General features: G+C 44.6%; 1 protein-coding gene and 1 pseudogene across 1 annotated transcript; both read right to left on the bottom strand.

Moving 5' to 3' along the window:
- Nucleotides 1-3560: 3560 nt before the first annotated feature.
- On the bottom strand, nt 3561-6801 carry LOC101767534 (G-type lectin S-receptor-like serine/threonine-protein kinase At4g27290). The gene is made up of 7 exons (XM_022828778.1): nt 5456-6801; nt 5244-5351; nt 4977-5158; nt 4680-4890; nt 4354-4591; nt 4124-4271; nt 3561-4035 (listed from the first exon to the last, which is right to left on the bottom strand). Exons 1-7 carry the CDS (start codon nt 6795-6797, stop codon nt 3733-3735), a joined length of 2532 nt encoding a protein of 843 aa, XP_022684513.1. The 5' UTR covers nt 6798-6801; the 3' UTR covers nt 3561-3732.
- A 5031-nt stretch (nt 6802-11832) lies between these two features.
- On the bottom strand, nt 11833-15126 carry LOC111255703 (annotated as a pseudogene).
- Between the last annotated feature and the right edge of the window lie 727 nt (nt 15127-15853).

Here is a 15853-nt window from a genome sequence, read left to right as displayed (position 1 = left end):
CCTAACTCTAATCTAATCAATTGGTTTGGTTTAACCATTTAAGCACACTAGTAGAGAATTGGCTTTCCATGCGCCCCCTTTTGTCCCGGTTTAAAGTTGGTCCGGGACAAAAGGTTCACCAACCGGGACTAAAACTCGGTCACTGGTGGGGGGCTCACCAATCGGGACCTTTTATCCCGGTTGCAAAGTCTAGTGGGAAAAAAAGACTCTGAGAGGCCTTTTATCCCGGTTTCAAACACCAACCGGGATAAAAGACCCCCCTTTTATCCCGGTTTCAAACACCAACCGGGATAAAAGACCCCCCTTTTATCCCGGTTGGTGTTTCAAACCGGGATAAAAGGGTCCCCAACGAGGTGACTGGAAGGTGACTGGAAGAGGATTAGATCATCGAACCCTTTTATCCCGGTTTGTAATACCAACCGGGATAAAAGGGAGTCTTTTATCCCGGGTGGTGTTTCCAACCGGGATAAAAGGGTCCCCAACGAGGTGACTGGAAGGTGACTGGAAGAGGATTAAATCCTCGAACCCTTTTATCCCGGTTTGTAATACCAACCGGGATAAAATGGGGTCTTTTATCCCGGTTGGTGTTTCCAACCAGGACAAAAGGGTCCCCAACGAGGTGACTGGAAGGTGACTGGAAGAGGATTAAATCCTCGAACCCTTTTATCCCGGTTTGTAATACCAACCGGGATAAAAGGGGGTCTTTTATCCCGGTTGGTGTTTCCAACCGGGATAAAAGGGTCCCCCACGAGTTAATACAAAAAGATAGCATCCCCTACATACTCAGATGTGGTGTGTAGGTGGGATGGCAAGGAAGCTATGTGCAAGGCTGGAGGTTGTGGGTTTGAATCCCACAAACCGCGCATGCGCATATTTCGCGTGAAAAATCTCGTGACTTGTGACTTGCGCGTGTGGGGGGGCCTCCTGGGAGCTCGGGATTTTTTTTTTTGCAGCGCCGACCGTGGTGCCAACCGGGATAAAAGGGGGTCTTTTGTCCTGGATTTTTGGTATATTTGCACCCTACCAACCGGGACTAAAGCCCAATTCTCTACTAGTGGCAATAAAACAGGGTGATCCATCACCATCTTATCTCTCACAAGTACGTAATTTTATTTTTGCGAAACACTACACAGACTTAGTAATAATGAAGGATGTACTCATCCCACAAAAGTTCATAAAATGATCGTATGATAGATCACTCTAGTAGTGGGGTAAACTGTGCGTTAGATGGGCGATATTGCCCTTTTAAGTCAAACTTAAAGCTTTGTTACAATGGTCGTTAAATTACTACCATATGTCAATATGGAAATATAACTCAAAGTACCTCCGATACACACCTAAAAGTTACCCATTTTTATTATTAAAAAATATTAACTCAAACTCTCAAAGTACCTTCGGTACCCATTCATCGGATCCAAGATATCTCGCATATGATAAGCTCAATTGGAAGATACTCTCTCCATCCTAAATACAAGGCATCCTAGAGATTTTAAGATATATTAGCAGGAGTAGCAAAAGACGCATGTACCCTGAGTTTTTGGTAGTTGCAGGTAACAAGGAACTTATTTTTAGCAATAATCCACTAATTAGCCACTCTTATCTTGTCAGTGTTAGGAAGAATTAGATAAGCAATCATTCAAATATATCTACAATACCTTATGTTTGAGCATAAATTTTGAACGCTTGGATGTCTTGTATTACAGAACGGAGGGAGTACAGTGGCTAACATAGTACATATGGAAGTCTACAATCCAAGGTGGAGTGCAGGTTTCCAATTGGCTGCTGCATGCTACAAGAAGAAATGCTCACCTTAGAAAAGTATGATGGTAAGAAACTATGAGAGGGGTGAAATGAGCGTAGCTCATCTAGCAATGTTTCTTATAGTACAACCTTGTATTTTTCTAAATTTATTTTTAAAATTAATGACACTTTTATTTCAAATTATGCAGAATAAATGATGAAATAACACTTAACTTGACGGTCAATTGCCGTTTCTAAAAGAATGTCTCGATCCAAGGTGGCCAGGTGGACAGGGACAAACAAAATCTCAGGCTCCCTTCCTCGAGAACTTGAAAATCAGAAAACAAACGCCCTTTAACTATCTCATAGTAGTACTACAAAACATTTTTTCCACGTTATATATATTTTTTATTCTACTTGAATAAAGTTTCTTCTATTTTTATTTAGTTAAAGTGGCAACGGCCGGATGGTGGAGCTCGGGTGAAGGTATAAACCTTTGTTCCGCAAACTCTGCTCTATTCATTTTAGATATATATAATCTTATTTCACTCAAATAAATTTCATTCCAGATAATGTTTGCACTGTGACAATTGACAAGACAGCCAGACAGGGGAGAGGGAGAATACGGGGAGGGAGTCAAAGGCTCGCATCCCTACTGTGCTGGGCTCTTCCAGACCAGTTTGGCTACGCTGTTGACTAAAAGATTGATTCCTAAACTTCATGGGGCCACGCCACGATGTGAGAGTGACACCGGCCAAGTCGTCGGAGACCATGCGAGTCACCGCTTCGCTGCTGCTTGTGAGGGTCCTCCTGTCTATCAATTTAGAGCCCGTTTGGTTCTCTAGTCCCTCGCAAAATTCCTATCACATCGAATATTTAGATAATAATTAGAAGTATTAAATATAAACTAATTACAAAATCAATTGCATAGATGGAGACTAATTTACAAGACGAATCTATTAAGCTGATTTGACAATGTGATGCTACAGTAAACATGTGCTAATGATGGATTAATTAGGTTTAATAGATTCGTCTCGCGAATTAACCTTCATCTGTGTAATTAGTTTTGTAATTAGCTCATATTTAGTCCTTCTAATTAGCCTTTAAATATTGGATGTGACATGAACTTTGGTCCGGACTAAAGATCCAAACACCCGTTACTAACGCCTGCTCCTGTGCAATTCATCTGGTCTGCCCTTCGCTTGTTCAGTTCTTCGGCCCTTTTTTAATTTGGTCGACGTCGTCCTCGCTTTCTTGATTAATTAGTATTTGAATGCTACCCATCAATGTGATGAGAGCCATGCTTCGATTTTTTTTCTTTTTTGACGGCCAGAAAATCCCAAGTAAAAACCAGTGGCTCAGCTGACTGATGCTGATTCCAAACGTTGGAAGCCTAGAACACTAATTGCGTGCACATGTTGTTGAGGAAATTATGAAGAAAAAATCAAGATTCCATGGCGTGAGGCAAAGGATTTCGTGGCTTTGCGGCCAGAAAATACCGAGCATGGGTTGGGCATGGATTTACGTGACCTGGAACGGGGCTTACTGACCTCTACCGCAAGGACAAAATACCGAAGAGTTGTAAGCAGATCACGACTTGTGAGTTGTGCAGTTGTGTACATTGGCCAAGAGAGGATGGTTTCCACGACGCCGTGATTCAGTGTGATGGCGCAAAAAAGTTGCTCAGAGCTGCTATGCGAGCACAGCCGAGAGCACAGTGTCAGTGGTTTCTACAGTCAGAAAAGATTGGCAGCGTTTTCGCTAGCCCATCATCCATCACCGCGACGCCCCCCCAAGCCGCAAATTAGTTGGGCCTCCAGTGACGGACACGCTAACTCTCAAGCTCATAGGCCCATAGGAGGAAAGTATACGCGGCGCCCCCAATCTAGGAGCTCACGGCCCATAAGAAGGCCAAGATGCAGAACGAGTTGCATGCATAACAATGCAACTTTCTTAAAAAAAAAACGAAATACACTGCATAATCTAAACCATCTACCGTCCCTCCAACACTGTTGTGAGAGTCATGTCATTAATAGAGCTGCTAGCATTTTCTCCTGCTGTTCCCTGGGTTCCCGCGTATGAGAAATACACGGGCTGTTTTGGGACTTCAAGTGGTGTAGTTTCGTTCTCCAGCATGGTCACCACCGATGACATGAGCGGCCTGTAATTTGGATTGTCTTGGACACACAGCAGTCCTATCTGGATACACCGTAAAGCTTCGGTTTGGAAACAACTCTTAGCCAGGGATGAGTCCACCAGATCCATCGCTTTGCCATCTACCCATAAGCTCCACGCCTGAACCAATGTGAATGAAATGTCACTGGAAATTCAGTAATTTGCTTTGTTTTAATGGTGAAAAGTTTAAGCATACCGTAGTACTTACATAAGAAAGTATGTTGGGGAAGCCCTTGTAGTTAGTTAAAGTGATCTTCAAACCACTTATAATCTCCAGGACTATGACACCGAAGCCATATGTATCTGACTTGACAGAAAAGGCGCCTTCCATTGCATATTCAGGAGACATGTAACCACTGTTCAAAAGAGGGTACAAACAATTTGAATTAGTATAGGGCAATGGAATTCATTATAAACATCAAGGTAGTGATCACTCACTATGTCCCAACAACTCGGTTCGTATTTGCTTCCTGCTGGTTTCCACCAAAGATTCTTGCCATACCGAAATCTGATATCTTAGGACTCATATCGGCATCCAACAAAATGTTGCTTGGTTTGAGATCTCTGTGAATTATAGTCAACCTTGAATCCTGGTGGAGATAAAGAAGTCCTCTAGATATTCCTTTGATTATCTTGAAACGTGTGGGCCAATCAAGGAGATATTTATTTGCAGCATCTAAAACAATGGTGTTCTATAAGTAAGCATTTCCAGAGGTAACTATATGTCAGAGGTTCTTTTTGGAAAAATGTAAGTTCAAACGTACCAAAAATAAAGAAATCCAAGCTTTTGTTTGGTAAGTATTCGTAGATCAGCAACTTCTCATCGCCATGGATGCAGCAACCAAGAAGTCTGACGAGGTTTCTGTGCTGCAATTTTGCAATCAGAACAACTTCATTTATGAATTCCTCTACACCTTGTCCGGAACCCTGACCGAGCCTTTTGATTGCAACCTCTATGTTCTGTCCCAGAGTACCCTGCATGATTTCACCATTCTTAAACTGAACAAGCAGTGTCATAAGTAAAATTCTCATATTTTGGCCTAAATGTTTTTTTTTCTAACCTTGTAAACTTTCCCAAAGCCACCTTGCCCGAGCATATTGTTCTCTGAAAAATTGTTTGTTGCAGCTGCAATTTCTCCAAAGCTGACAAATGGAAGCTCTATATTTTCATCACCAAGTTCGTTTGGCGCATTCGAGTATCCTAGGATCGCTTTCTTCAAAATATCCCTGTTCCGACGTTTGGCTGACAAGAAAAGCAATACCATTTGTTATTAAACATTATACTAGTACCTAAATAATTCTTTGTTGTGAAGTGGCTCTGATTCTACCTCTAAACTTGCAGATCCAAACAAGGTACATGCCAGCGGCTGCGAGGACTAGCACAAACGCCATAACTGGAAGCAAGATTTTTGCCACAATGTTCCTCTTCCCTGTAGCTGCAGAAATGTATTACAGGAAATCTGAATCATAGCAGATAAAACATGAATGTTGCCTCAGAATCTAGACTGGGATAGTAGTAACTGAAACAGCTTTTGCTTACCTGATTCAGACTTTCCCAACCTCACATAGAGATCCTGCCCATTGTCTATATACCGGACATCAATAATGTTATCCTTCCACATGACGCAGCCGTTGCCGCTACCGTCTCCTCGGATGTCGGCGGGGGCATAGGCCACGCACGAGCAGTTGGCGAGGCACCTCGCCCTGCACTGCTCCAGCGTCACGCCCCTGTCCACCGTCGCGTTCTCCGTGTCGGGGAGCTTCACGCCGCGCACAACCGTGAACCGGTCCGTCGCCGCCGTCCCGTTGCCGCACTCCAGCTGCACGTCCCTCCGGCACCCGCTGGACAACTGCGACTGGTTCACGGGGCTGAACTCCTGGACGCAGCTGCAGGACGGCGTGGGCGCGGCGTCGACGCTGCACAGGCCGAACGCCCCGCATGACGCGTACTCGTCGCAGGCGTCGCGTGGCAACCACGGGTATGGTCTCCACACCTTGCTTGTCGGAAACCACACCAGCACCCGCACCTTGCCGACCTCGTCCAGAACGACGCGGGCGGAGGGCGCGCCGGCCGTGGCGTCGAGGGCGTAGGTGACCTCGCCGGGGTCGTCCACCATCTGGACGGAGAACAGCTTGAAGTCCGAATCCATGTCCGGGACGCCGCTGAACCAGCGGCCGTTCCACGGGCCCGAGCGGTATTTCTTGACGCTGCCTTGCCAGGTGACGATGTCCGGCAGGCTCTTGGTGTCCATGACCCGACGGTAGCCCCCCGTCGCCGGGTCGTTGGCCGATCGCCACGACGTGAGGGACCACTCCGCGCCGGTCTTCAGGTTCTTGCCGAACTTCATGCCGGCGAGCATGGTGTTGGACGGGTCGTCGAACGACTGCCAGACGACGCGGCCGCCGCTGCTGTTCTCGCGCACGACCAAGTTGCCGGAATCGAGCAGCTGCGCCACCGTAGAGGCAGAGGTCCCGGTCGTGTTTGAGGACCAGGCGGTCTGGCCAGAGCCGTCGAGAAGGCGAAGGATCCCGCCGGCGGTGACCACCAGTACGCCGGAGTTGTTGTTGAGTGGGGTGTCACGGTTGGCCACCCAGTAGACAGAGGCCGCACCGGACGCGGTGAACCAGATCCCGAGGTATCTCTTGGTTGGCACACCGGACGGGGAGAAGAAACCCAGAGTGAATGAGCCACCGGGCGAGACCAGCGTCTCACCATCGGTGATGTTGGCCCCGTTGTTGAGCGTCTTAGACACAATGCCCGCACTGGAGGCTCTGTGGGAAAGAAGCAGGATGGGGAAGATCAGCAAGGGAAGGTTGGGGAACTTGGTTGTTGTTGCCGCCATAACCGACGATTTGTCCTTGCACAAGAAACATCTCATCATCAGGGTCTCATCTGAGGCCGCTACATATACAAAAACGTTGGCGCTCACCATTGGTCACACATGTTTACCACATTAACACATACTAAAACAGTCACATCTCCATTGCACGCCGAGTCTATCTTCTGAAGGTCTTGTTCTCTCTCACGGGTCCAGTGGACGAGGAGCAAATGTATGCTCCATTTGTTTGAGATTATAATCCACCCAGATTATATAAGTTGATTATGAATCAAGGATACTACAGTAAAAGATCGTATTGGGACCACATTAAGACCACAAATAATTTGAAATAAGCTACCCAAGCCCTACCATTGGGTAGGTTATTTAAGATTATTTGTGATCCCACGATGATCTTTTACCTTACTATCTTTGAACCGTAATCTAGCTTATATTAATCTAGAGGGGAAATAAACTGACCCTAAGACTGATTGACTGAGTTCACGGTTGATACGTGAACGCTTACGAGTCAGTCAATGGGAACACATGTCACATCCATATTAACCTTTTTTTCTCCCTAATAACTAATAAGCGAAGAAATTGATTGCCTAAACACACACAGATCAACGCTTATCTGGACCCTTTTAAATGCTAAACAACTGGTCGGCGTGTAGTTTAGAGCCTAAACAATGAATTAAGCGCTAGACGGTTTAAATGGTCAACGGTGGTCAAAATGGTGTAAATGTCACACTTCAATTTGACCTAAACACGAGCAGTCCTCTCTGCGCACATCTAGAAACAACATTTTAGGTGATGGCAGGAGAAATGAAGTAGAGTCAACCAGAGGGTGATATGGTAGTTATTCAATATTGACTGATGAATAATGAATAGTGAATTGATTTTTTAAAAAAAATTGTTCATCAACCAATGAATTTGACAGCAGAATGGAAGACTATTTTTACCTCTGGAAGACATATCCCGGAATTTTCTTGCAAAATATATAGCTATTTAATTATATTTATTGTCACGTTGATTAAACCGTCTAGTCGGTCATCTAAGATCTCTCCATATATCTAAACGTTTACCGTCGTCCAGAAAAATACTTGCAAAGATACAAAGAAATAACCAAGGCATTATTTCTGTCGAAATCAAACGGATGGTAGCTTCACGGGACACAACCGGTATCATAATAAGCGGGGCCGACTCGACGGGCTTGCTTGCAGCGGTTCATCATTGGCGAGGGCCTATATATATCTCCGCTTGCCGACTCATCACCAGGTACTACGTACTACCACTGCATCAGATGCTGTTAAGGCCACGTGATGATATCAATTCTGAGCACCAAACATACTCTCTCCGTTCCAAATTATAAGTCATTCTAACTTTTTTGGAGAGTCAAAACATTTCAATTTTGGAACGGAGTAACTCAGGGGGTGTTTGGTTCCACGGACTAAAGTTTAGTCCTTGTCATATCGAATGTTTAAATGGAGTATTAAACATAAACTAATTATAAAACCAATTGTATAGATGGAGGCTAATTCGTGAGACGAATTTATTAAGCCTAATTAATTCATGATTAGCACATACTAGTCCATCGACCCGTGCTCCAGCATGGGCTAATTAAAATCTATTGTATTTGAAAATTATTTATAAATTAAACTTCTAGCTAACAATCAAAATTGGTTACCTACTACTCTCTCATTTTTTTCAATATTTCAACATAATACTCATATAGATGTGTACTTATCTTTGTCCAATTGTGATTGATTTTTAATTATTAATTACTCTATACACTTTTCATCCACATTTACATTCTTTTCATTTTGTATCGCACCTCCATACATTGTGTTTAGCATAAAAATCAGTAATTTTTCATCACTTCCTCACATACATGTATAAATGGTCTATATGGAGACACTCATCATGCGTATATACATTAACCATGACATAAATATGTAATTTAGAATCATATATTAGTTTACCTTTTAACATTTATGTATGATGCATATGAAGATAATTAGATTAAGATTTATGTGTTTACTTTAGGTTATTTTTAATAATGATATACATGGGTAACTTAGATACAAACTTAGAATATCATTTTAAGTTATGCTTCATAATAATATGCATGAGTAAATTGAATGACGATTATAAGGTTATTTTAGATTTTTTTTATATTGGACTCGGTAATTTTGACATAGGTTTAGGGTTTATTTTAGAATATTTTCATAATGATAGTGGTAGGTAACCTTTTGGAAATATAAACCAATGATTATGATTATTAGAGTTTACAGGATTCATGTTTGATGTTTCTTATTATTGTGAGAATTTCTATGATTTATCTTTTTTTTCTAGTAAGTCTCGTGATAACTAATGCGGAGTCTCCAATGGAAAAAAAATGAGGCCACATTTGCTACAAAACTATTACCTAGAGCTACCTCTCATTTGTTAAATATTCGAAAACAGTACGTATATAGATACATACCTATAATGTTCATCTAATTGTGATAGATTTTATTTAGTAATTACTCTATAACATTTTCATCCATATTTATAATCTTTAATTTTTCACTTTGCATCACTGGTATGCGCTTGAATTTGTTTAATGGACCATAAGCTTGAGCTATAATTTTAACATAGAAATCTATATTCTCAATAGAATACAGATAGTGTATGAAATAAACGATTTAAAATCATATATTGGTGTATATTTTTAATTAAGGTGATTTGGATTCAAATGTAGGGTTACCTCATGTTATTTTTTATAATAGCATATGTGGGTAATATATATGCAAATTTAAGGGGTTATTTTAAGTTATTTTTGGAGTATTAGTGGTTGGAAATTTAGTTGCAAATTTAGGGGTTATTTTAAATATTATTTATAATAGCATAAGTGGGTAATTTTGATGAATATTAGGGGGTTACTTTAATTTATTTTATATAATGGCAGGTGGGTAATTTAGATATAGATTTAGGGGGTTACTCTAGGCTATTTTCATAATGGCATAGGTGGGTAATTTTTTAGAAAACATAATAGATCCAATGGCTATGATGATTTGAGTCTACCGATTGATGGTCAGATGTTTTGCTTTTTTTAAACATTTTTAGGATTTCTCTCTTTTTATAGAGAGTTCACCTAGGATCCTAGGTGGCTTCACCTGGATGCTTCAAAAGGAGCCTCCAATTAGTAATAGTAAGATTTACTGTAGCATCACATTGTTAAATCATGGACTAATTAGGTTTAATAGATTCGTCTCGCGAATTAGCCTCCATTTGTGCAATTGGTTTTATAATTAACTTATGTTTAGTCCTCCTAATTAGTATGTAAATATTCGATATGACATGGACTAAATTTTAAACCGTGGAACCAAATACCCCCTCAGATCATTGGCGAGGACCTACATATATCTTTCCGGTCGAAATCTAGTAATCAACCGGTCATAGTCGAAATTAAAAAGGAGATTGAGATCCAACGGCTCTGATATACCTACCCTTTATTATATATTTTTTATAAAATAAAAAAATAAATTTTAACCAACAACCACCTGGCTCCTGCCGTGCTAGGTAGACATTGCACGGCAGTTCACGAATTGTTGGTTTGTTGAGTGGAAAAGCTAAGTGATTTGAATTGGTTTGGGCAGAGCAGTAAACGGATGAGATTGTATTTGGTTTCTAAAGTACGCTGATGATTCATATGATCGGAGATCGGTGTGGGTTTCTGGTTCCCGAACCATTACCAGATTTACTGTACCATTGAGCGGATCGCCGCCTCCGCAGTGCGGGCTCGTTGCCGTTGGCAATGGTGCTGGCTGCCTCACCTGCTAGTTCCAGGTAGACCTAACGTTCTAGCGCAGCTTGCTTGCCCGCGCGGCTCCCGTGAGTCCGCACGCTGCTGCCATCTTTTTGCTATATCTCCCTCCCGTGGGCCGTGGGCCCACCTAATTCTAACGTCCATTGATAGCGCTGGTGGAGACGCGACGTCGGGTGTTTGGATACGAGGTACTAAACTTTAGGAGGGTCACGTCGGATGTTGGGACGCTAATTAGAAGGACTAAATATGAGCTAATTATAAAACTAACTGCCGAACCCCTATACTAATTTGCGAGACGAATCTATTAAGCCTAATTAATCCATGATTTGATAATATGGTGCTACAGTAACCATTTGCTAATGATGGATTAATTAGGCTTAATAGATTCGTCTCGCGAATTAGCACAGGATTCTGCAATTAGTTTTATAATTAGCTCATGCTTAGTTTTCCTAATTAACATCCCAACATCTCGTATCCAAACAACCTGTGTTCCAAACACCTCCGTAGTCGTTCGCTCTGACGCCGTCCAACTGGTCTGCGACCTGGTCCTCGCTGATGTGACCAGTACTCCGCTTTCCATTTTACTGTCCCATCTTCAATGCGTTGTCTGACGACAGCTAGGTTTGGATCTGATGGTCGGAGAAGGCGTCAAGCGTATGTGCTTTCTTTCTTCATTTCTCAGTGTCACAGAGATCGACCATATATACGAAGATGGGCATGGCCTACTTGCCCGTTCTCATCCTCAGTCCTCACCTCGTGTGTTCCTGAGCTCTGATTGCCAATCCAACTACCAGTTGACACAAGCAAAGCATCTTCTGTAAAGTTCTGTGATGCGGTCGTGGGTTCCTATGGACCGTTATATTTTTTAGCAAAAGTATGCTCCGAATGTTTTGTAGCCTGACTCAGATTCCATGAAGACCAATCCAAGACATGGGTCATAGCGGGAGCTAAGTCCTCTCAATTTCTGTGTCTGTATCTTTGTAGTAGTCATAGCGGAGTTTTGCCTCCCCGTTCCTGAGGATGAGAGTGTACAGCTTGTATAATACGTTTGTTTTCAGCCCGTCAGGCCTCCCCTCTTTGTTAATACAGCAGCGACCCTCCTGCTCGTTTTAAAAAAAAAAATTCCACAAGAGGCCTTCAAGTGACGCCTGGCCCAACGTTGGATGCTGCTCGACCTCACCTCAGGTTCAGACAATCAGTTTCAGGTATAAACCGATCGAGAACTACTGATAGGTTCGTTTACCATGGCAAAATCACAAGACAAGATTCAGAACAAATTCACACAGCAAATAAAGAAGATCTACCAGGAGGCAGAACAAATTTCGCGCGCGAGACATCGTCTTATGCCTCTTTTTTGTTTAAACAAGTACAGTTCGATGCAATAAGGAGGTGCACTAATAACCAAGTAACTATTCTAAACACATGAGCTACTAATGCGCCTGTCAACTGTAGTATGTAACCAAACAATTTACCGTACCTCCAACGCTGTGACACTCATCTTATTCGTAGACTTGTTTGCATTTTCTCCTGTTCCTTGGGCTTCCAAATACCATTGTGAGAAGTACAGAGGCTGTTTTGGGACTGAAATTGGTGTGGTTTCGTTCTCCAGCATGGACACAACTGATGACATAAGTGGCCTGCTGTTTGGATTGTCTTGCACGCACAAGAGTCCTATGTGGATGCATCGCAAAGCTTCAGTTGGTGAACAGAACTCAGCAAGTGATGAGTCCACCAAATCAATTGCCTTACCATCTTTCCATAAGCTCCACGCCTGAGTGATTTCAACCAAATTCATAGAATATCAATACGTTTTTGTTGAATTGTAAAAAGAATTCAAGAATGCCACCATACTTACATAAGCTAATAGGCTAGGGAAGCTCGTGAAGTGAGTTGAAGTGATCTTCAAACCACTTATAATCTCCAAGAGTATGACACCAAAGCTATATGTATCTGACTTGACTGAAAAGGCACCGTCCAATGCATATTCAGGAGACATGTAACCACTGCATAAGAATCATTATTAGCACTAAGTAAAAACAATTTAAAAGTAAAGGAAAATAAATATTCATTTCAAGCATTATTGCATGGACTACTCACTATGTTCCCAACAACTCGACTAGTCTTCGCTTCTAGTTGGTTTTCTCCAAAGAGTCTTGCCATACTGAAATCTGATATCTTAGGGCTCGTATCCAAATCCAACAGTATGTTGCTAGATTTAAGATCTCCGTGAATTATTGTCAACCTTGAATCTTGGTGGAGGTAAAGAAGTCCTCTAGATATTCATTTGATTATCTTTAACCTTGTTGGCCAATCAAGAAGTCTTTTACTTGAAGCATCTACGGAGATATTGTAAGTAAGCAGAAACATTTACGTGGTAACTATGGAGGCTTTCTTTCAATGTAATCAAAACATAGGATCAAACCTACCAAAAATGAAGGAATCCAAGCTTTTGTTCGGTAAATACTCGTAAATCAACAACTTCTCACCTCCATGGATGCAGAAACCAAGAAGTCTGACGAGGTTTCTGTGTTGCAATTTGGCAATTAGAACAACTTCATTTCTGAATTCCTCCGCTCCTTGTCTAGAACCCTTACCAAGCCTTTTGATTGCAACTTGTTTGTTATCCGCCAAGATACCCTGCATGGTTTCGTCATTCTTAAATTGAACACACACTGCAAAATTTTCTGTACTACTGGTGGTTTTTTATAGAATTTGTTGTGGCTGTCTTGTACCTTATAAACTTTCCCAAAGCCTCCTCGTCCAAGCATATTGTCCTCAGAAAAATTGTTTGTTGCAGAAACAATCTCTCTAAAGCTGACAAATGGAAGTTCAAGATCTTCCTCACCATGTTCATCATTTGAAGCGGTCCGACCACCACTATTTCGACGTTGGCCTTGCAGGAACATGCCATCAGTGTCATCTTTTTTTTTTTCGCGAAGATCAGTGTCATCTGTCAATATGTGCAACCTTGATCATTCTGAGTAGAAATATGGCTTTACCTCTAAGCTTGCATTTCCAAACAAGGTACATGACAGCTGTAACCGTGACTGCGAGCACAGATGCCGCCGTGACGGAAATCACGATCTTTGCCACATCCCTCCTCTTCCCTTTAGCTGCAGAAAATATGTAAGCGAATGAAATAGATGATGAAAGTCTCCTTTTTTAGGAAGATTTTTTTTAGGAAGAATGATGAAACTCTCTTAGTAATCACAAAAATTGGTAATTGTAACTCGTGCTTACCAATACCACCAAATTCAGAATTTGCCAACCTCACGTATAGATCCTGCCCCATGTCTACATACCGGACGTCAACAATGTAATTCGTCCACATGACGCAGCCACTGCCAGCGCCTCCTCCTCGGATGTCGGCGGCGGCGTAGGCCACGCACGAGCAGTTGGTGAAGCACCTTGCTCTGCACTCATCCAGCGTCGAGCTCATGTCCACCGTCGTGTTGTCCGTGTCCGGGAGCTTCACTCCCCGCACCGCCATGAATCCGTCCGTCGTCGTCCCGTTGCCGCACTCCAGCGGCACGTTCCTCCGGCACCCGCCTCTGGACTCCCTCATGGACCACTGCGTCGAGCTCACGGGGCTGAACCCCACGATGCAGCCGCAGAACAGCGTGGACGCCATATTCGCGTTGCATAGGCCGAACGCACCGCACATGGCGTAGTCGTCGCATACGTCCCTCGGCGCCTGCGCGAAGGTGTTCCACACGCGGCTGGCCGGGTCCCACGCTAGCCGCCGCACCACGGCGACCTCGCTCAGCACGAGCCGGGAGAAGGGCGCGTCGGCCGTGGCGTTGAAGAAGTAGGCGATCTCGTCGGGGCGGACGACGACCTGGTTGGAGAAGAGCTCCGAGTAGGACGCCATCTCCGGGACGCCGCTGAACCAGAGGCCGTTCCAGGGTCCCGTTCGGTACTTCTTGACGTTGCCTTGCCACGAGACCGATTCCGGGAGGCCCCTGGTGTCCATCGCCCGCCGGTAGTCCCCCGGTGACGGGTCGTTTGGCTCCCGCCATGATGTGAGCGAGCACTCTGCGCCGGTCTGCAGGTCTTTGCCGAGCTTCATGCCTGCGAGCAAGGTGTTCGACGGGTGATCGAACGACTACCACAGCACGTCGCCGCTGCTGCTCTGCTCGCGCACGACCAGGTTTCCGGAGTTGAGCAGCTGCGCCACGGCAGGAGCAGGGCTCGTTGTGTTCGAAGACCACGCGGTCTGGCCAGAGCCATCGAGGAGGCGAAGGATCCCCGTGCTGCCGAGCACCAGTACGCCGGAGGTGGTGTTGCTGAGCGGGGTGTCGCGGTTGGCCACCCAGCAGACAGCGTCCGGGGACACGGTGAACCAGATGCCGAGGTATCTCTTGGCTGGCACCCCGGTAGGGGAGAAGAAGCCCAGGGTGAAGGAGCCGCCGGCCGAGACCAGCGTCTTGCCGTCAGTGATGTTGCCGCCGTTGTTGAGCGTGTCAAGCGCGATGCTGCCGGCAGAGGTAAGGAGGAGCACGGAGAAGATCAGGACAGGAAGGTAGAGAAATTTGATGGTTGCTCCCGCCATGTAACTGATGATACTACTTGTCCTTCAACAGGAAATTAATTTCATGGTCTCACGAGATACTGTTAATATACCCCCTCCAGTCAAAATAAATCAATTTGACTGCAGGTATAGCATTCTCTGTTTTGTTTTTCAAATAAGAGTAAAATGCATCAAATAAGAGTAAAATGCATCAGTGGTATAGGAACTTCGCAAGGAGTGTCATTCAGATCCCCGAACTCCTAAAATGCACGTTAAAATCTAAATGACATGCATGGCACACTGATTGTGTGGTGACGTGGATCTGACATGTGGGACCCACATCTGATGTCCACCTTTCTTCTCTCCGTCTCCCCCTCTCTCTCTGCCGTCGCGCTCGCCCCAACCTCACGCTGTCAAAGCTCACCCCATCCGCCGCGCCACCCGACCTCGCCTCCTCCGCCGCGCCGCCGGGCTCGCCCCGCATCAGCACCGCCCGACCAGTCCTCGCCGTCGTGCCACCAGACTCCAGAGCTCGTCCCGACTCACTCTCATCCCCTTCCCTACGGCCGCCGGCAAGCACCTCCCCTGATCGATGGACTGACTTGTGCCCCCGTGCTACTTCTCTTGCGCCTCTATCCTCTGCTCCTCGCCCGCCTCCTTCCTGTGTGCTGCCATAGCCGAGCAGCTGCAGCAGCGGCTCGTCCGGGAAGCAGCAGGGTGGGGACGTCGGCAGCCACGAGCGGCGCGGCGGAGGTGAGCCCGAAGCGGCGCATCTCGGCAGACAGCGGCCGCGACCGCCGC

This window comes from Setaria italica, chromosome VII, assembly GCF_000263155.2.
Source record: "Setaria italica strain Yugu1 chromosome VII, Setaria_italica_v2.0, whole genome shotgun sequence".
Taxonomy (NCBI): domain Eukaryota; kingdom Viridiplantae; phylum Streptophyta; class Magnoliopsida; order Poales; family Poaceae; genus Setaria; species Setaria italica.
The sequence above is the reverse complement of the archived record's forward strand: the minus strand, read 5'-3'. Positions and strand labels throughout refer to the sequence as shown.

Coding starts and splice junctions, on each gene's coding strand:
- LOC101767534 (XM_022828778.1), bottom strand. CDS start 6,797: ATGATGAGATGTTTCTTGTGCAAGGACAAATCGTCGGTTATGGCGGCA. Junction 5,352..5,455: donor GTTGGGAAAGTCTGAATCAG/GTAAGCAAAAGC, acceptor ACATTTCTGCAG/CTACAGGGAAGAGGAACATT. Junction 4,272..4,353: donor AACCGAGTTGTTGGGACATA/GTGAGTGATCAC, acceptor TCTTTTGAACAG/TGGTTACATGTCTCCTGAAT.